The sequence below is a fragment of the Harpegnathos saltator genome, unplaced genomic scaffold, assembly GCF_003227715.2.
Source record: "Harpegnathos saltator strain DR-91 unplaced genomic scaffold, Hsal_v8.6 scaffold101, whole genome shotgun sequence".
Taxonomy (NCBI): domain Eukaryota; kingdom Metazoa; phylum Arthropoda; class Insecta; order Hymenoptera; family Formicidae; genus Harpegnathos; species Harpegnathos saltator.
In genome coordinates, this window is record NW_020229875.1 from 1,675,001 (window position 1) to 1,701,278 (window position 26,278).

Sequence of the window (26,278 nt, forward strand, 5' to 3'; positions counted from 1 at the left end):
AGGTAAAAATCATCGAAAGAATACACCGTAAACGGCACGAAACGTCAGCGTTCGAGATCCCTCCGAGCGTTTCGATCGCAAGCTCGGACCGAATCGAGCCACTTCTAATCTCCGTGCATTTCGCGTGCCCTCTCCGGCGGCACCGAGCGGTAAAAATGCAGTTTCCACCGTCGCGATGATTTCACGCTCATGAAGATATAATGCGCGCGCTTCAGGTTCCAGGAGAGGAGTGCGCTCCAAAGCCGAGTGTGTTGATTTAGCCCAACTTTTTCTCACCCGTTCCTTGCAAATCGCGTCGTTCAAACGTGTTCACTCGCAATATCTAATACGCTCGAACGTGCTGAACGACGCGACTTCGACCAACGGCGGCCTTAAGCGCGTCGGAAGAGATGTATCGCTTCTCGGATATTTTCTCGCGCGCGTCGAGGTGCAACACACTTGGATCTGCAGCGATACCCGCGCGTTATCCCCCGACAGATGCATGCAAAACACGGGACGTATCCTCCACGGGAATTCAATACGGAAGAGCCTAACAATGATGATTGCACACGCTCGATGTCTCGTCGCCCCTCTCTCGCATCGGGCGGCACGCGGGCGGGGCGGGGCAGGGGAGGGGGGGGCCGATCGGACTTAGTACAACACTTACGTCGCTATTCACGCTAAATGGTCGAGTTCAATCTGTCGCTGCTTTTTTGATTCCTATCGGTTTTGGCGAAAACTGACCGCGCGGGCTTCCCCTCATTGCCGCTGTCGCGCGACGACGGCGCGTCTCTGCCGCTCGCGCATTTGTACCTCCCTATGTGAAAAATATCCATTTAAGTGTATTGTTGTAAATGCTATCTCACAAAAAATATGATTCTCTCTATAAAATTGTCAAATCCCACTAACTCGCCCCCTAGAAACAGCTTACACGTTATCGACGCGACGCGTCGTTGCCCACCGACGTCGCGGATTCGCGCGTCGCGGTGGAGAGAGCGCGATCGCGAGAGATCGTCTCGATCTCGAGCCGCGCGGGGTTAGGTCGCCGAGCGAGGCTCCGGCTCGGCCGCCAGGAACCAGAGAAGGGTGCGAAGAACAATACGAGCCCTCTCCCTCGGGACCGAGAAGAAGGTAGAGCGAGAGAGAGAGGGAGGGAGGGAGGGAGGGAGGGAGGGAGGAAGAGAACACAAAAGGGAGAAAAACGCGAAGAGTAGGAGAAAGGAGAATAGCGCGTGATCTCTTGTAACGTGTTTGTTTCCTCTCGCGCGACTCCCACCGCGGACGCGAGTCCGGACGCTGCAACGACCGTCTTATCACCAGAATTAATGAACGATTCATCATGATTTCTGTGGTATCGCAGACGAGCAGGATAAAAAGACGGATTAATATAAGCGGCGCGCGATAGGGGTATTTAGCCTTACGAATATAAATATATATATTTATATATATATGTATATATGTATACGATATATTGTATACGAGACGTGCCGTTTTTTCTCTTTTCCTCCTCCTCCCCCCTCGTTTCTTTTTTCTTTTTTTTCTTTTCGTTTTCTCGCGAGTCCTCGCCGACGCAACGCTCTAAGAATCTATCTACGCGTTCGGTAAAGTGAGAAGGAGATCCGATCGGGCCGACCGACTCCGCGCCCCGACTCGGCGCGTTCACCTTCTCCATCTTCTCGTCGAGTCGCTTAGTAGAAGCGGAACCGAACGTGCCGCGGTTGCAGTTGGCCCCGCTCGCGCGACTCGATGAAAACCGGGCGATCTCGGGCGGAGAGAAACGGACAAGGGTGGAAGCGGCTCGCGAGTCGCGTGGAGTCCCGGTCGCCTCGGGAACGAACGATCGGGTCGGATCGGATCTCGTTGCCCCTTCGAAATCAAGACAAATCGATCAACAGCGACGCGATCGAACACGGCTGAGAGGAGGACCTGCGGCCAGCTTTCGCAATGAATATGTTCTCGGAACGTAGCGCATCCCGTTGGTTCCTAATCGAGGAGGCATCTTACAGGAAGTCGAGTCATCCGGGGTTCTTCATAAGCTTCTTTCCGCGGTAGTCGTAGACACGTCGGCAGAACAGCACCACGTCCGACGATGCCGTTATAGGAGGCTGCCGACCCTCCCTTGGATACACTTGGTCCCCTGGCGGAACTATCAAGCCAGGACTCTCTAAACCTTCTTCGATCCTCCGTAAATTTTTACGATATCTGCAATCACAAAAGGAGGACGCGACTACATGGATGAGCAGCTCGCGGATACGGATACGCTTTGGCCCTGCTCGGAGCAGGGGCGGGGGCGGGGGGGGGGGCGGGGAGTCTTGTTTCGATTTTTGAACGCGAATCGACAAGTATATGCAACAGATAGCACGTCGCTGATAGGCGACGTGTCGATTTATTATTGCCAGCTCGCAGAGCACGTTCGCGACATTTCTCCTTGGAATTTATTCTACGCTCACAGGGCACACTCGAGTAAATGAAAGCCCATCGCCACACGATGGATTTACTCACCGACAGTACTCGTTAAACGTTAGGACATAACATTTGTCTTCTATGCAAGCGACGCTGTTTGCATCTCGATGACGCGAAGCAAACACCTCGTCCTCGGTGTCGTACTCTGTCCGACCCTGTTCCGTGTGCTCGGGCCGGTAATACCACAGCAGCGAAAACATCATTTCGCCTGAACGAGAACACAGAGAGAGAGAGAGAGAGATATATATATATATATAAAGTGTGTGTGTGTGTGTGCGATGATAGACTGGCGTCGAGTCCAAAGGAGCATCATCGCTCGTGTTGTCGCGCTATCGAGGATGCGGCGGATTAAAGAAGGCATCCCTTCCGCCCCGGGCTCGTCTTCTCCGGTTTCATTTTATTATCGTACGCATGGAGGAGCACCGCCGCGAGTGCGAGTGCACTCGAGAATGCCTTTCTTTGACCCGCCGCCGTGTGTCCGTTGTCACTGAATCCGCGCGACGTATACCTACCATCGTCCGGATTTTCCCAGAGGGTGGCGATTTTCGCTACAAACGGCAGATCGACCCTGCGCGGGCCGCTCTTCAGCAACACGCAGTCCAGGGGCCTCAGCACGTCTCCGCTCTCGTGCCTCATGCTCGCGTAACAGCGCCGTGTCGCGTACTCCTCGTTCTAGAATGAGACATTTTCACTTGACGACGAGCGATCTTCGACATCCGATCGGAGTTGAGCGAAAAGAGAAAAGCAAGGCCTCTCGTAACTGTTGGAAATTCTGAAAAATCTCCACCTTTGCGGGAATGAACGAGTACGCGTGAACTCAATAACGCAGGTATTTCTGTACCGGCTGAAAAGTGGCTTTGGGGTGTAGAGAGGCGCGCTCTTTTCAAAGCAAATATAATTTTTCATATTTTTATCGAAACTCCCGAAATGAAAAAAAGAAAAAAAAGAAACGAAAAAGAATTGAAATAACGTTGAATATGAAATTGAATGGCATTTAATCCTCTTCGTGTGGAAATTCCATTTCCCCAAATTCTTCATCACGCGTCGTTTATAGGATTTAAAAAAATGCCATTAAATTTTATTATATTCCCCTTCAGACTTCAGGAATATATCACCAAAAACATGAGGAACTGTATTCTCAATTTGCGTGGGAAATGTCTTTAGCCCTGAAACCGATTCTCAGCTGGAACAGGAGATAGTCACAGGCTTCTTATTGATGTACTCCTCCTCCTCCTCCTCATGAAAGTTTTCTCTTTTTTCGTTTGTAAGAATTCGCGGGTCGTGGACGTTTTCCTCGTCAGTCACGAGCGAACCGACCGACTTACTCCAAGGACTACTCCTTACCGTTAGATACACCCTGCTCTCGATAGGCTCGCCCTCCCAACTCCAGCCGTTGCTCCAGCGCGGTTTCAGGAAGAGCCTTTTCGTTAACGCCAGGCTCTCGTTGGCGGTCGAGGGGTTCTCCATCTTGCCGCCGGACGTTTGCTTCTTCACGCCCGCTTTCTTCGCGTTCTTCCGCTTCTTCTTGTTGTTCGCGGCCAATTTCCTCGGGTCATCGGGTACGATGTCGACCGACTTGGCCTTCGACAAGACGGCGTCGACGCGCTTCTTGGACGCGTCCCTCGTCTTGGCGTCCTGCGTCCTGGACTTGGTCTCTTGGGCCTTGGTCTCGACGGTTTTACCGCCCTTGCCTTTGCCTTTGTTCCTCGCGACCTCCTGCGACGTCGACAGCTTAGACTTCGATCTCGCGTCCGTTTTACCCTTGGTCTGGCCGTTCCTCGCGGTCACCTTCGTCGGCTGCTTCTCGAGCGTTGGCGGCTCCTTCGGCGGCTCCGTGTTCTTCTTCGCGTTCTTCTTCAGCGTCAACGGCGGTGGTGGCGGCGGCGGCGGCGGCGGCGGTGGCGGCGGCGGCGGCGGCGGCGGCGGCAGCGCCAGCGGTGGCGGCGGGTCGAGGTCGAGCTTCCTCTTCTTGTCCGCGCGCTCGCAGTTCTTACTCTTGCGCTCCTTCCTCTGCGTCATCTGCAGGCTCTGCTGTATCACATTGTCGATAGTCTCCATGATCGAGGTGTCGCTGGCGGCCTGTCTGCCCGTGCAACAGTTGACCGTGCAATTGCTCATACTCTGCTTACCGGTTCTCGCTTTCTTCGCTGCATTCTCGGACGCGCTCGGGCCCTCCGCCTTGCGCTTGCTCTTGTCTTGCTTCTGCAGCTCTTTCTTCGCCTGCTTCTTCTTCGGGGCGCTCGCCTCCACCGTCCTCACGCTGTCGATCTTGCTCGGCAACGGTTCGATCGGCGCGACGATCTTCGCCGGCGGCTGCTCGTTGTCCACGTTGTTGTTGTCCTGCGACGAACCGACCGACAGAGCTCGCTTGCTCGTCTTCCTCTTCTTCCTGCTGTCCGACAAGCTGTCCAACGAGAGCTTCCTCTTCGTCACCTTCTGACACCTCGGCTGCTCCTCGGCTTCGACCACCGGCGGCGCCTCCGCCACCGCCTCCTCCTCTTCCTCCTCTTCCTCCTCTGGATCCTCCTCTTCCCGCTTGTCGTCGACCGTCTCCCGTACGGTCGGCTCGTAGTCGGGCTTCTTCCAGTTCTCATTCTCGATCACCACCACGTCGAGCTCCTCCTTGACGTTGGGGTCGCCGTCGAGCTTCTCGTCCAGCACGATGCCGGGGTTCTTGTCGAGCTCCAGGACGATCCCGCCCTCCTTCATGCACTGCTCGCACTTCATGATGTCGCACTTGTAGTCCGCCGACTCGCACTTGACGTTGCAGTTGGCGACGCACGGCAACCCGTCGCCGAGCTCCATGCTGCAGGACTCGCATTTCACGTTGTTGTTCTCCATCTTGAAGTTGTGGTACTTGCTGCCGGGACAGCTCGCCGCCACCGACAGTTTCTCAGTGGGCGACAGCGTCTCCACCTTGACCTCGCAGGTAGACGTGCACGCGTGTTTCTGGCAAGCGCACTTTCTTATCTTGTCCTCCGTACAATTTTTCTCGTCCTGCGGGAGTGGCAGAAAGGAAATTCGCCGGGTTATGTAACCTCCAGCACATCGCTCGCGGTAAATCTACGAATTCGCGGCGAGCGGGTGAGTGAATGACTCGAGTGAGCGAGAGAGAAGGAAGGAGAGAGAGAGAGAGAGAGAGAGAGAGAAAAAGAGAGAGAAAGGTCCTCCCGAGCCTCGAAAGGCCGTGCGAGCTTTCGCGACTTTGCAATCGTTTGACTCTACTCGAACGTTTCATAGCGCGCGCGTTCAGGCCGTCGAAGGCGACACGCGAGCTCTATCCGGCGAAATCTGTCCGACAAATTTACAATGCCTTGTTCAGGCTGACAGAATCACCGGTGGTATGGTGCACCTGACAGGGTGCACCTGAAAAGCCACATAACGCGACGGTGTTCTCTCTCTGTATCGTTCTGCTTTTCCGGGCGACTTATCCTCGGCCGAAACGGTCGCTCGGGAACTCAACGTGGTCGCGCTCGCGAAGCATCGCGAAGCTTATCGCGCGAAGCTTATCGGGAGACGAACGCTGAAATAATAAAAGCTGAAGCGTTTTCTTGAATCAGCGATGCGCTCCTTTCGTATCGAGACGCCCGAGAGTCGCGGGAATCGAGGACGCTCCGAAGGCGCGAATTTCGCCGAGGAAACATCGTCCGTCGCGATTGCGATCTCCGCTCGTACACTGATCGGCAAGATATAGCCGTGGCACGCAAGCTCCCAGGGCTTAGCAAGTAACTTGTCAAGCTTTCCTAGCCTAGCGTCGGCCTCGTTGCCTTATCGCGCATCGATTGATCGGCCATCGATTAACTCAGCGAGAAGCCACGTCCGTAGTTTCACGTCAGAGTCGCGAAACGAGCGGCTCGGCTACGAAGAGTGCCGAGAGTGCAGTGCGTGCCAAGGCTACTCCCGCCGGCAGGTGTATGTACATCCACCACACACGATCTAAAACGCGGCCGGCGCGCTCTCGCGACCAGCTCGCAGCTCCTGAATCGTCGGCTCGGGATTGGCTTGGCGAAAGTCAAAGCGCGCGCGGGCGAGTCGCGATCGGGAAACAGGCGAGTATGGGCTCATGCGAGAGTCTGACACACACACACGCACACACGCACACGCACGCGCACACACACACACACACATACACGCACACGCATGCACGCACATAGGCATACACGCACCTTACTACTACTTCTACAGTCTTGGCCCTGAGGGCGACTGTGAGGCCCACCGACCAGGTTGTGCGACGGCGGGACCGAAGTCGGCTGGTTCTGATTCAGGTTGCGGTGCGATGCGTTGAGTTGGACGCGTTCCGTATCCCAGGCGTTGGCACCGTGAGGGGGCGCAAGCCCGGCTAACCCCCTCGCCGGCGAGGGCGGACCTACCAAAGCACTGGGTGGCAATGACGGACCGGTCCCCGATATCACTGGCGCTCCCTTACCATTACCAATAAGGGCCCCAGTATCCACGTTTTTTGGACACGATTGCATCGGGCATGGACATCCTTGAAAGGCTGCGTCGCCAAGGAAAAGAGTCTCGGTGAATTTCTTTTTTCCTGCCTGGCACACGCGAGGCGCTGTCTGCTCGCGGCCGCCGGCCCTCCCTCCCTCCCTCCCTCCCTCCCTCCTTCCTTCCTTCCTTCCTTCCTCGTCCCTCTTTCGCCGGCGAAGGAAGGAAGGTAAGAGTTCGTAATCTCGTCTCCGCTGATGTTTGCGAGTTTCTCAAAGAGCGAATGCGTTCTTTGTTCTCGTCCTATCTTCTCGCGATTGTCCTCTCCCTCTCGCGCTCTTTTATTTTATGTTATTTTAACCCTCTCGCCGCGGCGGGCTCGAAAGCGAAAGCCTACGGGAGAAATGGAAAAGACAAGCCGACGGGATATCCGGCTCGCCGATATTCGTTGATGTTGCGCGACGAGAACGTTGAAAATAGTCTCGACTGCGAGGCGAAATTTATCGGGCGCGCGCATGCTCTCGCGTCTTTCGCAAACGAGCGGTCGTTTCTTCGGAGAAAACGAGTACGTTCTTCGCGGCGAAAGGACTGATATCGCATATTGTTTTATTGCGAAGTGTTCATTCTCCGCGTTTCCAAGCCGGCCTTTCGCCCGGCGGACCGTTATCCTGTTCTCTTATCGCCGTGCCGTAGATAAGATTTTTCAAACTTTCCTAAACGCGACCGTAGATCAACCGCAGCGAGCGTCTCTATCGAGAAGCGATCGCGACTCGCGTCGCGGTCGAATTTCCACCGATGATTCCGCGTTCGACGATACGTCAGCGAGCAAAAAAAAAGGAAAATTATCGCGGCCGTATTTATTACTCGCGACGCGGAGGACGGGAGGAACGCACATCGCCGCGAGATCTCTCGGACTTTCGCGCTACCTCGTCGTCGTCGTCGTCTCAGGACAAACGGAAGGAGAGATACAATTCTTACGGGACATTGAACATCGTGCGGCGGAGGACTATTTGCGACTGAGTGCAGTCGCGCACAAACGAAAAACGAGAGTAAGACAAGTTTTCCCTCCCCTCGCTTTCGCCTTTTTACGTGTCATGCGTTATGCGTTACCTGCGAAAGACGAAAATACCTGAGTCGTCCACTCAAGTCCTTTCTCTTTTCAATTTCGAGTTTGCAAGGCAAAAATCATGAGGGATCTCTTAGGTTACGAAACGTCCTCTTCTTTCGTTCACGGAGCCTTGACGTCATTTGACGGGAACGCTCCCTAAGCGGCTCTTTGACCTTAACCCTTGACGCGACGGAAATTTTCCAATTCACGGCTCAGGTAAGCCTGACCTTCGCTTTCGGTCTTGGGCATTATTATATTGTCACGTCGATCGCTTCTATCTCAGACTCATCGGACTGAGAACAATTGTCACAATAACGACGACAACGACGACGAGGAGCGAAGCGCAAGAGCGACCGTGACGCGCCGCCGCACAATGGGGCCAGATGACATTTTTTTGGTTGAAAATTCTCTAGAGACCTGAATTTCCAACCGATCATCGACACCAATGGGATAAGGTTGATCCTGAATAAATTCCAAAGAAATTCGTCCAGCCGAAATTTTGAAGAAATTACCGCTTCAGGGTTCATGGGTTTAGGGAGATTGTCTTAAAAGTTTATCGTTTAAAGTACCAGTGTCTTGGGTCTAGCTATGGCTAGATTGGGTTCTTGGATTATTTGGGGCTCTTCGTGCATCCAGCACGAGCTAAAAAGTTCTCGGATTGATAGATTCCTAGGTTGATGGGCTTAAGACTCAAAATCCCTCGGTTTTGTGCTCAACGGGTCTATATTTGACGTTTTTGTGCATTTTTGGGCATATGAGTTTTGGGTTAATGGATTTCTGATTCAAGATCGATCAATCTCGGAGGTATCTGTTGATTGGTTTCATACTTTCAATCCGCTGAATACGCTGGTAGATACTATAGAAATAAGTGTCGAATAATGAGCATTTCACAAGTTTCTCGCGTTTAACGATAATTTTTCCTCTTTCCGGGCTAGTAATTCGAGAAAAAAAATTTTTTTCTATTTTGGCAAGACAGATTTCTCTTCGGGATTTATTCAGGATCAACCTTGTCCCATTGGTGTATCGATGATCGGTTGGAAATTCAGGTCTCTAGAGAATTTGGAGCCAAAGAATGTCATCTGGTCCCACTGTGCGCCGGGTCGGCGAATCTGACATTACGCTTCTTGCGGCAACGATAATTGCGTTAACGGAGCGCACGATAATACGACGCGAGGTGTGTACCGTTACCGCCGCATGTCTCTGGAATGCTGATTTCCCGAATAACAAGAGGCGTCCTCGCGTGGCTCGCGCGCGATTTCCATTCTCGTCGGCGATTTTCCGCGCTTCTGCTGACCGACGCGGTCATTCGGTTCGCGATTGTGCCGAGCGATCAGAATGAATCGTCCATCATCGAACAGCGACGAAAGGCGCTAATTTGCCGAGCGATTCTAACGACATGTCGCGTTAGCGCAATTTTCGCGGTGCACACGCGCGTTTCAGAGCGAAATTTCGACAACGAGGAAATCGGACAATTTGGGGCGGAAGTTACACAAACTCCGACTCGTGGTGGTAAATAATATTTCGTCAGGCACGAACGGAGGAAAATATTTTCGCCGCAGCCAGGACTCGAACCCAGCTGCAGCGCCGGTCTGTCGTGTCCTTTCTGGGGTCGAGCGCTTTGTCTGCTCGGTCACAGGGACACAATAATTGCCCGTCTCTCCTGAACGAGCCATGAGGGTGAGAGAGAGTGAGTGAATGAGCGAGAGAGAGAGAGGGGGGGCTCGTTGAAAACGCGTCGACTTGTGCCCGGAAATCACCTCGGAGTAAACCTGTGAAAGAACCGAAAACCTTCCTCCAAAATCAGGACTCGCGGGCGACTGATTCCGCTTGCTCGAGAACCTCGCGAGCGACGGCGCGAGTTGCCCGAAAACGGGAATTACCAAATCTCCTCGCAGCCGTTTCCCTTCGCCGCTCGACGAGAAAACAATTCGAGACGATCGAACAAACTTACTCAAGATCGCCGATTCGAGCCGAGAGACTTGGCGACTCGCGTTGAAATTAGCGACTCGTCGCGCCGCGACAGAATCATCCCTCCTTCGACGGACGAATTCCGAGGGGAGCTCCGGGCACAAAGCAGTCGTGTTCTCACACGTCGTGTGAGCATTCCCCAATTTTCTATCTCAGGGACAGTCGTACGCCTCTCGCCGCTGCGGGGCGGGGAAGGAGTACTGGCGCAGAGACGAGAGAGAGGAGAGAGGAGAGAGAGAGAGAGAGAGAGAGAGAAAGCAGATACTTACGGTCTACGAAAGGTCTTCCCTGAGAATGCAGATATGCCGGGTTCGGTGGAGGCGGCGGCGGCGGAGGGGGCGGGGGGTATCCCCCGTAATAATGTGGCAGGGGATATTCGCCGGGCGGCGGCGGCGGCTGATAATCAACGACTCCAGGGGCACCCCCGGCGGCCCCGCTGCCAGGCGGCCCGCCTCCCCCACCGGACTCTTGATAGCCATAGTATTGCCTGCAAAGATATTTTTCCTTACGGAGTGCGCAGCGTGTCTCTCGGTGAAAGTCGCGAAAATGCGCGGACGCGGGAGGAGCGTGACGAAAAAACCAGGCTGGAGAATTGAATCTGAGGACGCGGGAAAACCGGCGCGCCAACGACGAGCGGAAAGGCCGACCTGCGGCGGGAGCTTCGCAGGACGAACTTCCGGCTCCGAGTCGTCGGACATTTCGGCCGACCGAACGTGACGCGATGCCTCGAGCGCGAATAAGGCGAAGATCAGCGCCGCAGAGCAATTCCTGAAGAGGAATCCCTGCCTCGTCTGAGTCGCGGTGAAACTTGTCGAGATTTTCGGCCGGTCCGCCGCGCCGCGCCGCGGCGGTAAGAATTATCGGACCGAGACCTTACGGTAAACTCAACACGGCGCGGAGTGTCGAGGAAGCCAGAAGCGGAAACGACGAGAAAAGAAATCTCGAGGCAACCGGAGCACTTCTGAAACTTCGCGATCCTCCCTTCTTCACTCGCCTCGTTCGTGTTGTCTCGACACGACAAAAAGAAAGAGAATGAGAGACAGAGAGAGAGAGAGAGAGAGAGAAAGAGAGAGAGAGAGAGAGAGAGAGGCGCGTAATCGCGCATAAACGGCGGTCTCTTACCTTCTGTAGGGCGCGTATTTGTAGTAATGCGGCGGATGAGGGTGAGGATGCGAATACGTCGGCGGGTAACACAGCTCCGGATACTGCGGCGGCGTGCCGTAGTACTGCGGGCAATATGCCCTATAAAAGCCTCCACCTGTAACAAACGATCGTTCATTCATCTGGCTCGCGTTGGAAATCCCGTCGTCGACGGGAGCGCGACGGGCCGTTGCTTGCGCGGCCTCGAAAGCCGCGCGCGAATCAATTCCGCCGGTGTCCGAATTTCCATCCGGGCCGCGCGTATCGCGAGAAATATCGTCGATTCGGACGATTCGAGTCGTTCGCCAACGCGCCGCGGCCCTCCTCCGCACGAGCGCTGTGATGATCGAATCCCCCCGCCGATGCGAGCCGTCGCACAGTGGGGCCAGATGACATTCTTTGGTTCCAAATTCTCTAGAGACCTGAATTTCCAACCGATCATCGATACACCAATGGGACAAGGTTGATCCTGAATAAATCCCGAAGAGAGATCTGTCTTGCCAGAATAGAAAAAAATTTTTTTTCTCGAATTACTAGCCCGAAGAGAGGAAAAATTATCGTTAAACGCGAGAAACTTGTGAAATGCTCATTATTCGACACTTATTTCTATAATATCTAACAGCGTATTCAGCGGATTGAAAGTATGAAGCCAATCAACAGATACCTCCGAGATTGATCGATCTTGAATCAGAAATCCATTAACCCAAAACTCATATGCCCAAAAATGCACAAAAACGTCAAATATAGACCCGTTGAGCACAAAACCGAGGGATTTTGAGTCTTAAGCCCATCAACCTAGGAATCTACCAATCCGAGAACTTTTTAGCTCGTGCTGGATGCACGAAGCCGTTGTATATATTAAGAGCCCCAAATAGCCCAAGAACTCAATCTAGCTATAGCTAGACCCAAGACACTGGTACTTTAAACGACAAACTTTTAAGACAATCTCCCTAAACCCATGAATTTTCTGAACCGATAATTTTTTCAAAATTTCAGCTGGACCGATCTCTTTGGAATTTATTCAGGATCAACCTCATCCATTGGTGTCGACGATCGCTTGGAAATTCAGGTTTCTGGAAAATTTTCAACCAAAAAATGTCACCTGGCTCCACTGTGCGTCGCGGCCATCACCGGGGAAATTATTCTCCCCCGGTGTGACTGATCGACTCCGTTGCGATCCCGCAACGGAGGAGGTGAAAGGCAGCCGTCGAAACGACGCGACGCGACGCGCAGCGGAGCGATTAGCGCGAACGAACCCGAGTTCCTTTTCCTTTTTTGTTTTTTCGCAATTGCGTCGTAATTGTGACAAATCGATTATGTCGTCCACTCGACGGTATCGCGTCGGATGTCGCGCACGCACGCGAGGCTCAATAAATACCCGCCAATAACGAAGAACCGTCGCGTATCCGTCCCTGATAATGCCGGCTATCAGTGACGTTTTCTCCGGAGTAATCTTCGCGCGCGTGAATGTGTCGTATCGACACACACTCACACACGTACACACGCATGTGTCGCATGTACGCGCGGCTGTGTACGTGGCGACGATATCGACACGGCGCTCAAAGGTAGCGAGAGAGAGAGAGAGAGAGAGAGGGAGAGAGAGAGAGAGGGAGAGAGAGGGAGAGAGTGCTATATTATCGAACACGCTGATATCTCCGTCCAATTAACTCGTGAGTGCTCGCGCTATTAGCCATGCGAGCTCTCGCGCCAATGCACTCCGTGATTTAGAGAGACGGCTTATTACACGCTAATATCTATAATACCGCGCCCGGGCATGCGCGACACGCTGTTTGCGGACGCTGAAACTCGCGGGAAAAATACGCTCTCACGGCTTCATCGCGCGCGCGAGCGAGAGCGAGAGCCGAGCGGGCCTCCTCTCTCCGTAAGGTCGGAACGTAACGGGAGAGTTTCCGAGTCGGCTTGTATTCCACATTCGGCCGGTCTCGACGAATAACTCGGGGGAGCGTCGTCTCTCGTCGTCGGCGAAGACGAGAGGATGAATAATCGAGGGGGCGCGACGGTGAAAGTGCGGAAAGGTGAGACGCGGAAATAACGAATCGCGAGCGGCGCTCTTGTGCGCGCCCCACTTACGTCGATATAACACTCACAAACTTAATATCTCGCACACGTTCGCGCTCATTAATGCACGGCCGGCACGGTTAATCGCGTCGCGTTTACACGATAAAATCATTAATGCAAACGCGAGATCTGCGATAGCGCGCCCCGGCACAGCGCGGCGCGGCGACGTTCGCCGGAACGGCAGATCCGTCCGATAAGACGGACTAACGAAATCCGAGAGCGACGTGTAAAGTACACACAGAGAGGGCCCCCTCCCCCCCCCTCCCCGTGTCTCTCCCGAAAGCGACGCGAGATTTAGTAGATCCCGGGGGTCCAGCGCGGCTTCTGGAACATCGCCGCGAGGTGCCGCGTAATTTGAGAAAAATTTTCAAAATACGCGCGGGAGGGAGGTGCGAGTTCCGCTCGAGGGAGAAATTCCGAAACTGCTGAAACGATCGAAACTTCAGCGAAACTTTATCGAAAATCACTGAGGAGTAATTCTGTCGTCTCGGCGCGAGAAAAGTGCGCCGGCGTGCGAGAAACGCGCGACACCCGCGAGGCGCGTCCTTCTCCTCCTCCTTGGAGGGGGGAGAAGGAAGAATGTACGCGAAGAGAAGAGGAGCGCGCTCGCGGCTTCTCCGCGGCCATTATCGCGTGTTCAATTTAATTATCAGCGACATACCCGTGCTGCTCGTGCCGCCGGAGGTCGTGGAGGTCGCCACCAAGTCGTCGGAGCCCTCTGAATTTTGCGGAGGCGTGGGCGTCGGTTCCGGAGGTGGACCTTTAACGGGCGGTAAGGTAGGCGGGTGCTGTATCAGTGGACCAGCCGGCTGATAATACCCTGCGAACAAAAGAGCAACGTGTGCATTTTCCTCCGTACTGATCGCGCGCGCGCGCGCGCGTCCTTCACTCGCTAATTTTCGATATTGCCTTGTAAACCCTCTCTCGGGCGCGCGCGTGCTCACCGCGTCGGTCCTCGTTGGCCGAGGTATCTCCGCACGATAAAATTTAGCTAGCTTAATAATAGAAGTACGAGAATAGCAATCGCGCGGTTGCGACTTGCGCGAATTCTCTCGATACGATATCGAGTCATCGAGCTGCGCCTGACGGGCGGGCTGAAATTTTTATCCCACGGCTGGGATGTAACTTCCAAATTTAGGCCGACACTCGCCGGAGAAAAAGAGAGAAATACGGAGAGACGGAGAGAAAGAGAAAGAGAGAGAGAGAGAGAGAGAGAGAGAAAGAGAGAAAGGGAGAGACCGAACGCGCCAAAGTTGCAGCGAGCGGAAGCGTCCGAGAGACGTCCGAGATACTTTTGACGATCTAAAACCGACGGAAGGTGTATCTTGAGCCTCAAACGTTGCACAGGTCTCTCCGATTGTCAAGCCGAAGTGAGACGTGAGAAGAAACGACACTTGGCATTAAGAAGGGTGGAGTACTCGGATTCGCTTATTAGGAATATTCCGTTGTGCGCGGCCCAGAAGTATCGGCGATCGTTCGGTTTCCGCGGCATTATCGGCCGTATCGGACTTGAAGAGACCGCAGATAAGAGAAACGGAGATTACGCGGTCCCGCGGTCTCTCGAGCGCGTGGAAAAACGTCGCGACGCGTCAACAGCGGAGCGGCGAGAATCGCGCGTCGCGTCCGATTGGATAATGCCGAGGCGTTGCACTCGTACAGTTTATAACCGTGGGAGCGCCAATAAGTCTCGTCGAGAGTCCACGTGAGCGCGTTTTCCGGCCTACGCTTCTCGCACGAAAAGCAAAGCCGAGCGCGCGCGCGCGCGCGCGCTGCACACACAGCTTGCGTCCTCTTGTTTTTCTTCTTTCAAACGGCGCGCGGCGGACGAACGAAACCGGCTTTCTCCGCGCGCGAGAAGCGCGCCGACGAGACCGCGAGACGCGGTGCATATCGATTATCTGAAAGATCGCTCGCCATTTGCTTCGCCCAATCACGATTCCACTTTATGTAGGTTAAACGCGCCTCGCGCTCACGCACGCCGCCGAGAGAAACAGAGAGACAGAGAGACAGAGACAGAGACAGAGAGAGAGAGAGAGAGAGAGAGAGAGAGAGAGATGGGTGCAGCATCCGCGACTCGCGGAGCAACTCTGCGATTCCCGAGCGAAGGACAAAGCGCTCGCGGGGCGTCTCCTCTTGCCGGTGTCTCTGTCAGCGCCGTCAATCCGCTTTGCGCGCTGAATTATTAGAGAATATTAATCGCGAAAAATTGCTGAGGTCGCACGGCGAGGGTCGCCGTTCGGAGCGCCGCGCTCTGGAATTCGAGGTCGTCATCGGCGGCAGCAGCGGCGGCGGCGGCGGCGACGGCGGCGGCGATGCACTGCGCTCGCCGTTCGCGACAACTTGTCGATAACTAATTGCGAGTAATTATATGCGATAAAGATAATAATAGCGCGCGTTAATTGGGAGTAAGAGCGATGATAAACGGAAGAGAGGGGCGGCGATAATTAAGCGCGTCCGAGAGAGAGAGAGAGAGAGATACCGACAAAGGGATACTGATAAATTTGTGGAGCGAGGCGGGTTCCTCGCGCAGCAGATCCTTCGACGGCTTCCGGGTCGAAATATCGGCTGCAATTTGCAACCTTATAAATTCCCTCCAACTGAGAGGACATGCGCTGCATCGGCTGTATTATCTTATCTCGATGCGATACACAGTTACTTAACAGCGCTTTATTCGCGCTGAAGAATTTGCTGAAAATCTGTCCTCAAGGATAATTCAGAGATACTGACGAAAATTGGTTTTACGTTTTCAAAGGACACGTTTAAGTTTACTTAATATTCGGTTATCTTAGCGCGCGCGCACGCAATAAGCATCATGCATAAGGATGAGTAAAATCACAAATCTTGCTTCGGCATCTCTTTATTATTTATTTCCTTTCCATCGTCCTTGTGTATAAAATATATAGATGAAAAAAAAAAAATATATATATATATATACACATATAATTTATTAGCGACGCGGCACTGCCGCGCCGCCGCTTGATGCACGTAGAAACGCATGATGTATCGCTGCTCACGTCCTGGCTTTCCGTTCCAGCATCCTGCTCCTGGCGGCCCCGTCATGGCGCACCGGATAGTAACTCACGGGACTGACGCCCGCGTGGCCACGGCTCGATCGGAGAAACTCCTGCTAATTAACGCCGACGTCGACGAGGATCCGGCTCATCACCTCGACAGCCGGCCAGACGTTTCGCGGAGGATGCGCGGCGCGGCGCGGCGCAACGCTCTCGCCCTTGCTGGGGCGAAGAAGGTAAACAAACGCGCGCGACGATACCGAGAAACAATCAGCGTGAGGAATGTTTACCCCCGCCTCCTGTGATCAATTACTCGGGCGTCGACATAAGACGCCGCAAGATCGCAATGAAAACAATTCGGACCTTCGCGGAGGAAGCACTCGTGCGCAGACCGGCGTAAGGACATTAACATCCGGTACAAGGTTACTAGCGTCAGCTGGTCGTACGAATTTCTTCGTAGACATCAGCATAAGGCTACCGCCGCGACGAACGCGCCGGGATCGTTGCCTCTACTTTGAAGAATCGACGAGTGACAAATCAGTTTTGCGTGCGATTGAAAAATCCGAGTAGCCCGCGAAATGTTAAGGCTGCTCTTACGCGTCGGTTCCTTCGCGAATCTCTCGTTGCCCGCGGGTGCGACTGAAACATTCCGTCGACTCCTTTGGAGGGCTTAATTGGACTTTCAACATTAGCGTCGCGTCTTCAATCGAACGCGAGTGTTGGTGTTAGTGCCAGTGCTATGAAGGAGCAACCAGGATGCCGGGTTGAGCAGCCAGGACGCAGGTCGCAGGACGACGGTCGCGGCACGTGGTCGTGCACTTTCAAGGTATGTTGAATCTCTTGTCACTCGAGTTTTCGTTTCCGCCGGAGGTTTGGAGGACGAGAATAAAACGCCCGAGTCGAAATTTAAGCCGACGCTCTCGTAGTCTGTCGTCATTCGACGAATAATTTCAGCTTCATTAATCTACGATTATTCGTCCATCTGTATTTGTGTACTCGTTACGTTATTTCGCGGTGCAAAAAACCCGCCGATCGAAACGGCCTGTGAATGCGAACGCGTGATTAATTATGCCTGTCCGATGACTGAAAGATGGTAAACAATTTACAGCTACGAGCGTCGGCCTTAGGATTTAACGTAATTGCTGATTTTTGCGTCCAATAATGCTCTTCGATAATGTCTCTCGTCGATGTTTACTTGGCCGTCGATTATTGCGGCCACGGAGTCCAAATTTCATTGTCTATTAGCAAACACACACACGCAGCATTATTGAGCACATAACTGTTATCTTTTAACAGCTTTTTCTCAGCTCCTTCAAGAATTTCCGACTGCCAAGGTCAGAAGAGAAAAGATTATGAGAATAAAAACTTGTTTTCTTTATTCATTTACCCACCGATTAACCCCTGTTGGATTATTTACTACTCGTTTGTCTCACATAATTCTGTTTGTGTAGCCGAGTGCTCGCTCGACTAATACAATTAACGATCAATTGCCGATTGACAACGGAGAATAAAGGCCGCGGCTGGAGAATATGAAGAAAATCGAGCGTGAAATAATTGGGGAGGAAATCTTTTCCTACGGCTTAGCGCCGGATAATAACAGAGTACAATAATAATAATAATAATAATAATGAAAAACATCGCATAAACGAGTATTAAATAATCTTTGAACGAACTCGTGCTTTTCGAGCTTCTTCGACGTACGGTAGAAAACGGTGGCGAAAAACCGTTTTCGCATCATCAAGGTAAGTCGATGATGTCGGTACGTATCTGTTTATTTGTCCTTCGAGTTTGACTCGAGGGGAACTCGCGGGACGAATACAGAACTGAAACTTCGACTCGGACTGTGCGAAGCGCTCGTCATGCCACACCTGATTGCGATTGCGCGACGGAGTTGATTGCGCGCGCGGCTCATTTATTCATCGGCACTTTGCGGCGTTCGGAAAAACGCAATTATTCCACCGACACGTGTAGACAGGCTACGAATCGAGTATCCGGAGCATCGAAAGGCCAAAGTTGAAGGAACGAGTGTTGCTCTTTCTCCCTCACACACTCACGGGCTTGCTGTCCCCTCTGTGAGTGACGTCACACGACAATCGATACACTACTACTTGCGCCGCACCGCGATACGCAAGTGCCGAATCTGCCGGCGAATTCATGAAGCATTTAATACGACGACGTTTCGCGACGATCGTTGCAGATTTTCGCAATCTCGCCGCGGGGAGATAAACGAGGGAGCGAGAGAGGGAGAGGGAGAGGGAGAGGGAGAAAAAGAGAAAGAGAAACCACCGCGCGCGCGCGCGCGCGCAAACAACTCCTATCGAAGCGTATAAAACTCTCTCGCGCAGGAAACCGCCGCGTCGCGGATTCTGTTTTCTTTTCTCTAATTGTGAATTACGGCGTAACGAGCCGCGACTAATTGTATACGCACGCTTTGCGCCGTAAAAGCCCGGCGAGCACGTCGCGCGTTCGCCTCTCCTTTGAATTTGATAAGTAAAGTACGACTTGGCGGCGAGTTCCATGGAAAAGAAGCGAATAAAAAAAAAGAGGAAAGAGGAGGGGGGGGGGAAGTGGAAACGTTCCCGCGCGGGAGGTAACACCGCGACCTCCCGACCTTCCTGCGGAGAACGCGGGGAAAATCCTCGATCTTGCGCCACCAATTAGAGATCGCAGCTGGAGCGCGAATTTCCCAAACGACGGCTTCGGCGAATGAAGCTTTTTAATAAGCACGAATTAGGTTATAGCGACTCGACGAGAGTCCTTCGCTAAATCGCCTGCTCGCGCGCGCGCGCGATTCCGCTGCCGACACTTTCGCCCTATTAAATTTAATTCAATTCGACCTTCGGGGAGGAGAGTCTCTCCCTCTCTTCCTCTCGCTGTCACGCGGGCACGCGCTAAGTGCTTGGACTTGCAGCGGAACCGCGCGAGCTGTGCAAGTCCGGGCTCTCCGCGAAACCGCCGGTAAACAGCGAAGTAGCGAACAACAGGTTACCGCCATTCACCTCTCGCATCGCCAGAAGCAGCGAAAGGCGTTGCCTCTCGCTCTCTTTCTCCACGCAGGCTTGCTCGGGACTGGAAGCGTTGAGGCAATTAATTGTATACGTAATTTCACGGATGCGACGCGCCGCCTGTTAGCCGCTAAGGGGCGGCTAACAGGTCAAAGTCGCGGATAAAGTTGGGCCAAGGATGTCGGTCGATTCGCCGAGACGCGCGCGCGACCGACTTCTGCATCGCGCGACCCGGCGCCGAGACGTGACAAAAAAGAAACGACCGAGTGCGATGCATGAGAATAAAATGCATGGAGAGCAAAAGGAGAGAATCTCGCAGCCGAAGAGATCAGGCGTCTCTCTCTCTCTCTCTCTCTCTCTCTCTCTCGCGAGCGTGGGAGACGCCCGATCACGCGCGCTTCTCGACGCTGATTTCGGAAATCTCAAGCCGGAGCGCCGAGCGGAGGAGGAGACAACGCGACTGCTAATATTAGCAAGTCGGCAAGTGTTACAGGTTCGCTGACAGGCCGAGAGATTAGATAGCGCGATTTTTCGTGCCGATCGGCTCTCTCTTTCTCTCGGCTCCGGCGCTTTCGCAACGTCGCTCTCCGGAATTCGCGCGCGCCCGGCACCTCCCGCGTTATTTACACATAATCAGATACAATTCCTTCTATCGCCTATCAGCCGACACGGGTAATTGAGACGTTCGACACGGACAGCTTTATGTAAGTTCGAGTGGGACAAGGAGGATAGCGAGGGGGGATGACGAGAGAGAGAGAGAGAGAGAGAGAGAGAGAGAGAGAGAGAGAGAGAAAGAGTGACAGAGGGAGAGAGCGGGGGGACCCTTGAAGTTTCCAATCTGAATAATCTGAACAAGCACAGCGAAAGGAGGGTGGCCCACGATCCGTGATACTCGGCAAAATTCGGGGTATAAATTGGTGAGATCTTGGCGGGAGAATAAAGTTCGCACGCAATAAAGAAGTCGACGTGCGCCGTTGGCGCGTCCACGACCTCTCGATTGTACTCCCTCGAATCTCGTCAATTTATTCTCACCCTGAAAATAGAAATTATCGTCGCCCATTGCCACCCCTGCGAGTCTTAGTCCTAATTACGCGTTCTCGCGCATCCTGACGAGTCCTGCACTCGCACGAGTCGCTTGTCTCGCGGCGCCGAACCCAACAAAGCTGCACCTTGCTCTTTTGCGCGGTCGAGATGGGTGGAGAAGACGGCGAGAAGAAACATCCATCCCGGCGCCGGTGTGGGAGCGAGCAACGAGAACATTGTCGGCGAGCGAGAGAAAAAGAAGGAGAGAGAGAGAGAGAGAGAGATTTCTGCGCGGCTATATCGGAACAATTCAAGGATACCGCGAGGACATCGTCTACGCGTATTAAGGTCGTCGGGACTGGTTCGGGAGCGCGCGCGCTCCGCTCGCGGAGATACGCCGCATAGTTATACGCTCTCGCATTTCTCCCGGCTCGCCAAGCGAGATCGCGCTCTCCCGCGACTTTCTTGAGAACTGATCTCGCAAATCAAGCCGTCTCCGGCGACTGTGTCGTCTCTCTCTCACTCTCTCTCTCTCTCTCTCACCTCGCGCGTCTCTCCGCGCCCCGCGCGCGGTTACTTAAAATTTCCGATAAGTTCGCGAGCGCTTCTCTCCCCGCGGAAAAGAAGCTCCGTGTCTCCACCGTGTCGTGACGAAAACAGTCAGAGAACGCAGGGAATCACGTCGACAGCGATTAATTCTCGCCGATCGCCGGAGGAAGAAGAGTAGAAAAATAATAAACCGCAGGTTCTCGGTTCCGTACGAGTTTGTTGGAGAAATCCACGTCGGTCTCCGGCGTTAATCGCGGCGGGATATTTCTCTCCGAAGGAACGTAAATAAACTTGGATAAATCCTCTGATCCTGAAGAAGAAAAGACTCGAAATCGCGTGTTAGACAGGAGGCCGAGAAGACGAGCGACACAAGGAGACGCGAGAAGGACGCCAATCGTCGTCCTGCCCAATATGATCCTCGAGGTCAGAAGGCGCGGCGCCGCTGCGCGATGTTTCGGCAAAATAAGCGCGCCGCGCGTGCCGCCATTATTATTATTACACCGCTCGTACGGTCCTCGCGCGTACATATCGGGCGCGGCAAAAGTCTCGGACGAGCGATGTAGCCTAGAGAGGAAGTCAAGGACCCGAGAGAGGAGCAGCACGTAGGTGCTTCTGGCGTAACGGCGGTGTCGTTGGACTCGGAATAGGGAATACCAGGAGGGGGCCTGGCGGGGCCCCCCTTCTGCTCTCTCTCTCTCTCTCTCTCTCTCTCTGTCTCTCTCTTCCCCTCTCTCTCTTTCTCTCTCTCTCTTGCTCCATCGTCGACCAAAACCGGGGGAATCATCGTCGTCGACAGGGCGGCGAATTCCGGGATCGCACGCGACCGAGTTGGAAATCCACAAGAGTCGTGCGATGACGATGACGACGACGACGACGACGACGACGACGACAACGGCATGGCGGCGCGCGATCGATAATTCGCGAATATTCGGCCCTTAACCGCCGTCATCCGATACGGAGAGGGCCGATAAGGTCTGCCCCCGGCTGCTTGTCTGCCTGATGGAATGGACCAGCGATGCATCGAGTGGTCGATATCACCCGGGTTATCGCAAGAACTGCCGCGCGGGTGACAGCGAGAGATCGCGCGTGAAGCGCACACGGAGATGTGTCCAAGTCGAGGCTGAGATTTCCTGGATTTTCTAAAGCAGCTAATCCCGAGTCTTGCGAATCCCTAGAATCGGAATCAAAAAACAAGAGAGAGAGAGAGAGGGGGAGGTAGAAAAGTGAAGAATCAATCGGAACGTCGGGAGTTTGACATTTGTTGGTGCGAAGAAGCGTGAAAATCGCGAGAGCGGTTCTCGAGGACCTTAACGGTGCAGCGCGTACATGGGACCCGCGGGGAGACGAAATTAAAAAGCTCGCACGGAGGAGGGACAGTCTCGGTTGCTCGTCGCGTGGGACGTGGAGGAGAAAAACGAGGTTGGTGGCGGTGACGGTGCGCGCGTAACCGCCGTCCGTTCACCTCGTGCGCGCGGCAATGACGTCAGTCATCCGCCAGGATTCGGCGAGTCGAAAGATAGGGTCACGTACCGAAAGCAGGAAGCGCGCCGAGACTGTTGGATGTCATCGTGCGATGGGCCGATCGAAGCCTGTATCGTGTCGGGGATTAGCTGATGTTGCTGGTTTTCTCTCTCTCTCTCTCTCTCTCTCTTGCTCGCGCATTCGCTCGCTCGCTCGCACTCTTTTCTTTTCTTTTCTTTTTAAGGACGTCGTGTACGATCGGACACGCATAATTCGTTCCGTTCATCGAACCCCGCAGGATTCAGCAGGCTTATTAAGTCCTCTCGATCTTAATCTTTCGACACCGAAACGAGTCCCGAGTCCCGAAGCTACGCTTATACCTCCTTATCATTTTATCTTGTGACACTTTTATAATTAATAAACCAGGCAGTCTAAAAGAGAGAGCTGAGACAGGGAGAGAGATACAGGCGGATTTCATCGGACTTAATTATATCCCGCCAAGTATCTAATAAATATGCATACTTTATCCGTGCACCACGGTGCTAAATTCTCACGACGATTTTACAATTTTACAATTGATTAACGAGATAATTAAAAACGCGCGCGTGCGAGAGAGAGAGAGAGAGAGAGAGAGAGGGACAGAGCGATGTCGACGAATTTGACTGAATATTGAAGAGAGGGGGGGGGAGCCCTGGGGGAGCGGTAATCTTTTTCTAATTTCATCACCCGCAAATTTTCGGCATCGCGTTAACCGCGTTGCCAAGACAATGGGCGAAAGTCAACATGGAGCACATTACAAGCGCACACGTTCCGTGCGGAAGAATGGAAAAGAATGAAAAATAACATTTAACCGGCCTTTTTTCACCTGGCGCTCGATCCGCGGCCGCCCGGCGCTCGCTTTGTCGCGAAAGCCGCGCTGAAAACGCGTCCGCATTATTCACGAATTCGGCGGCGGCGCACGCGCGCGTGCGTGCGTGTAATTCTGCTCCAAGCCCACTGTCGAGCAACACAATTAAACTTTGTTACACAGTTGCGTCGCGCCAGGATGAAGACACTCAAGAAATTAATTATGTTCGCTCGCTCGCCGCGCCCCGTCGGATTTACCAGATTCAATTTCCCGTTTGCATCGATCTTTCCCGTCCCGCGGCCTTTGTCCCGACAACGCGGGAACGCTCGGCCCTTTTTCCCCGGCTCCCGGCTGTGCGATAATAACATTCGCACGCCTCCGTTAGACTCTCCATCGTCGGCGATTCGCTCGACTCCGTAATCCGCCTCGATATAAAATATCGGCAGGATCGGCAGGTTTCGCTCGCGCTTTTCGCGCCGTTGTCTCTAGACCGCCTCGATTGTCTCGTGCGAGACAAATGGAGCTCCGACCGCGGCCAACAAGATTCGCCGCCGAGGGAAAAGTCGCCGGCGATTTTGAGCGCAAAGTGACAAAATGGCGAGCGACGCCATTCGCGAGCGGTCGCGCGAGCTCGTCGGGATCTGCCGCGCGATTAAGAGCGACCGGACGAACTCGCGTGCGCGCGAGAGAGAGTGATAAAACTTGTAGGCGCGAACAGGGCCGTGACGCAAAACACTCGGCGGGATTAAGCGCGAAGCGCGCTTCACTTCAATGTATATTCCACGCTCCATTTCCCGCTGATCCGTGATAAACGACGGGTCCTCTCGGGCGGAACGTTATAAATCGCTTTGATTATGTGTACGGTCGATTGTGGAGCGTTTTACGCGGTCTCCTGACGTTGATACAGATTAGCCAGTCATCCCGCCAGAAACTGAAGACCTCTCATCAATCTCGCCTCGTTAATTGCGCAGAAGCGCCCCGCGAAATCCGGCCGCGCGGCGCGTGCGATATTGCGCGCGCGCGCGCGCTCACGGTGTGAAAAGCAGAGAGAGCGATCACGATGGATAGGTGTTAGTGAAAATAGTAATTGGACGCTTGGCTCACGTATGACATACAGGCCGCTTCAGGAAGCCCCGGCCGGCAATGCGCGCGCGGTTGTATTCTTCGGGAGCGACGAGACACTCTCGGTAAACACGCAATGGCTGCTGAAGCCCTCGGTTTGGCGGTTCGAGAGTGAAAGAATTGATTTCGATCTTTTGTAATACGCGGTATAATATTTATTAATATATAATAATAAATATTTAATAATATTTATCTCAATTATCCACACTGTTTGCACCGGGAAGTTGTTTAGCTCGCTCGGTAAGAGGAATGTAACTACGTGTGTAGGTGCGGCCTTTTTGAAGCAGCCTGTACGGAGCGCGAAGAGGACGAAGTGAGTTGAGCCAAAAGAGGCCAAAAGGCACACCAACAGCCTTCGCGAAGCGCTGATATTAGTAGCGTCATGCCTGAAACGAATATCGGTGAATCGGTAAAAATTGCTAATGAAACTGATGTGTTGCAGCGGCGTAATTTGAACGGCGACGCGTTAATGTGCTGCCTCGCGGTGCCTTGAATCGGCGAATCTCGCGCGATTGCAAAGTTTTAATTAATTTTTAATCGATCGCCGCTTCTCCTCGGGCGGCGGGGGGACGGCAGCGAGTCGCAATTCGAACGTGTGAATCGACTCGATCGTCCGTGAGTGTTTCCCAACGCGGTTTTAATATCGCCTTGCCTACCGAACAAACAATCCGCGTCCGTGCGAAAATAATTGGGAATGTTAAAGGCTCGGAAATAACACGCCGCACGCACTCGCTCGTGCGTCGCTTCGACAGAGGAGGGAGGGAGGGATTCTTCTCCGCGGAACTCGTCGTAAAATTTCAGCAGGGACTCTCCTAGAAAACCCGGCGAGAGATCTTACGCTTTCTCTTACTGACAGGATAATAAAAGCAAAGAAAGAGAGGGGGAGAGAGAGAGAGAGAGAGAGGGAGAGAAAAAAGCAGCGCGGCGAAACCCCGGCGATAAATATTCGCGCTCGGATGCGCCGCGCGTCCGAATCGTAAAAATCACCCGTTTTACATTTAATATCCTCTCCCTCCTTCCCGGCCCCGCCACTCTTTTCACCTCAATCCGCTCGCTCGAGACGGTTTTATTTTCGCGTTCGGTCACGCCGCGTGTGATGCGCGGCCGCGCGAGTTAATACAATCAAGTCGTAATCTAATTAAGTCCCCGTTAACGAGAGCATCGAGTAGTACTACGGCCCTCATTCGTCATCGGACAGATAGAAGCCGGTGTCGGATGATTTATCGGGTCGGATTGAGCGCTAAATGCGGGATGTAAACGCGGAAGCCGGGCGCTAGAAGAGGGAGAGAGAGAGAGAGAGGGAGCCGAGATGCGCGGCCGTGGCGGTGAAAAGGCGGATAAATCAAACCGAACGTAAACAATCGAAATGCGTGCCGCGAGGCACGCGACACCGGCCGGGGGATTTGTGCCGTTAGTGGGTCAACAGCTTCGCGTTCTGTTTTCACGCTCCGCGGATTTTGTTCTCGCTAAAGTTACCCGGCGAGAGAGGGAAGGAGGGAGAGACAGAGAGACGAGGTCGCGCGAGTCGGCCGAGCTCTGATCGCGCTGAAAATCCACGGCGATCGTGCTTCCGTTCTCGAGCAGTCCACTTGGAATCGCGCACTTTTGCGCGCTCCTTTCGCGCTCTTCCGCTCACCGGCCGGCTGGCCAGGATCCGCGATGGAAAGACGCGCGTACGCCAGGAGGATAGATTTGATTGATCTTCGGCCGACGAGTCGCGCGCGGCAAAACGCGTCCGTGTCCACAACGCGGGACAGTCTGCCCTTTTTTCTTTTTCTTATTTCCGCCAGATACATTTTTACATCGGAGCAGCACCCCCCGGATGCGTGCGTGCTCGTCCAAGTTCATCGGGGTAAAGGCGCGCGTCACACAGCCTCTTTCTCCCCATTGACTGTGCGCCTATTTTAACATCGCGCCATATTTCGAGCGCGGATATTTAGCGTCGAGCACGCGTGCGGCTGCTCGCTTTTGAATGTCCGCCTCGCCTCCGCGAGCCGCGATTCTGCAATTTCAGTCGGAGAATCAGATCACCTGGTGCAGTGACAAATGCGGCCGGAATATTGATCGCGCGGAGCGAAGCGTGCGCGCG

General features: G+C 53.7%; 1 protein-coding gene across 1 annotated transcript in view; it reads right to left on the reverse strand.

Annotated features, from left to right (window-relative positions):
- Nucleotides 1–26,278, reverse strand: part of LOC105186590 (Histone gene-specific Epigenetic Repressor in late S phase) — a 121,521-nt gene that overhangs the window by 1,054 nt on the left and 94,189 nt on the right. The window contains exons 5-12 of the mRNA XM_019842969.2: nucleotides 13,833–13,991; nucleotides 11,075–11,210; nucleotides 10,222–10,439; nucleotides 6,609–6,940; nucleotides 3,787–5,439; nucleotides 2,955–3,114; nucleotides 2,482–2,650; nucleotides 1–2,181 (exon numbers count right to left, since the gene is read on the reverse strand). The exon at nucleotides 1–2,181 is cut by the window's left edge and continues 1,054 nt beyond it. Coding sequence (XP_019698528.2) covers nucleotides 1,995–2,181; nucleotides 2,482–2,650; nucleotides 2,955–3,114; nucleotides 3,787–5,439; nucleotides 6,609–6,940; nucleotides 10,222–10,439; nucleotides 11,075–11,210; nucleotides 13,833–13,991 — 3,014 coding nt within the window. The 3' untranslated portion in view covers nucleotides 1–1,994. The remainder of the gene's footprint in view (nucleotides 2,182–2,481; nucleotides 2,651–2,954; nucleotides 3,115–3,786; nucleotides 5,440–6,608; nucleotides 6,941–10,221; nucleotides 10,440–11,074; nucleotides 11,211–13,832; nucleotides 13,992–26,278) is intronic.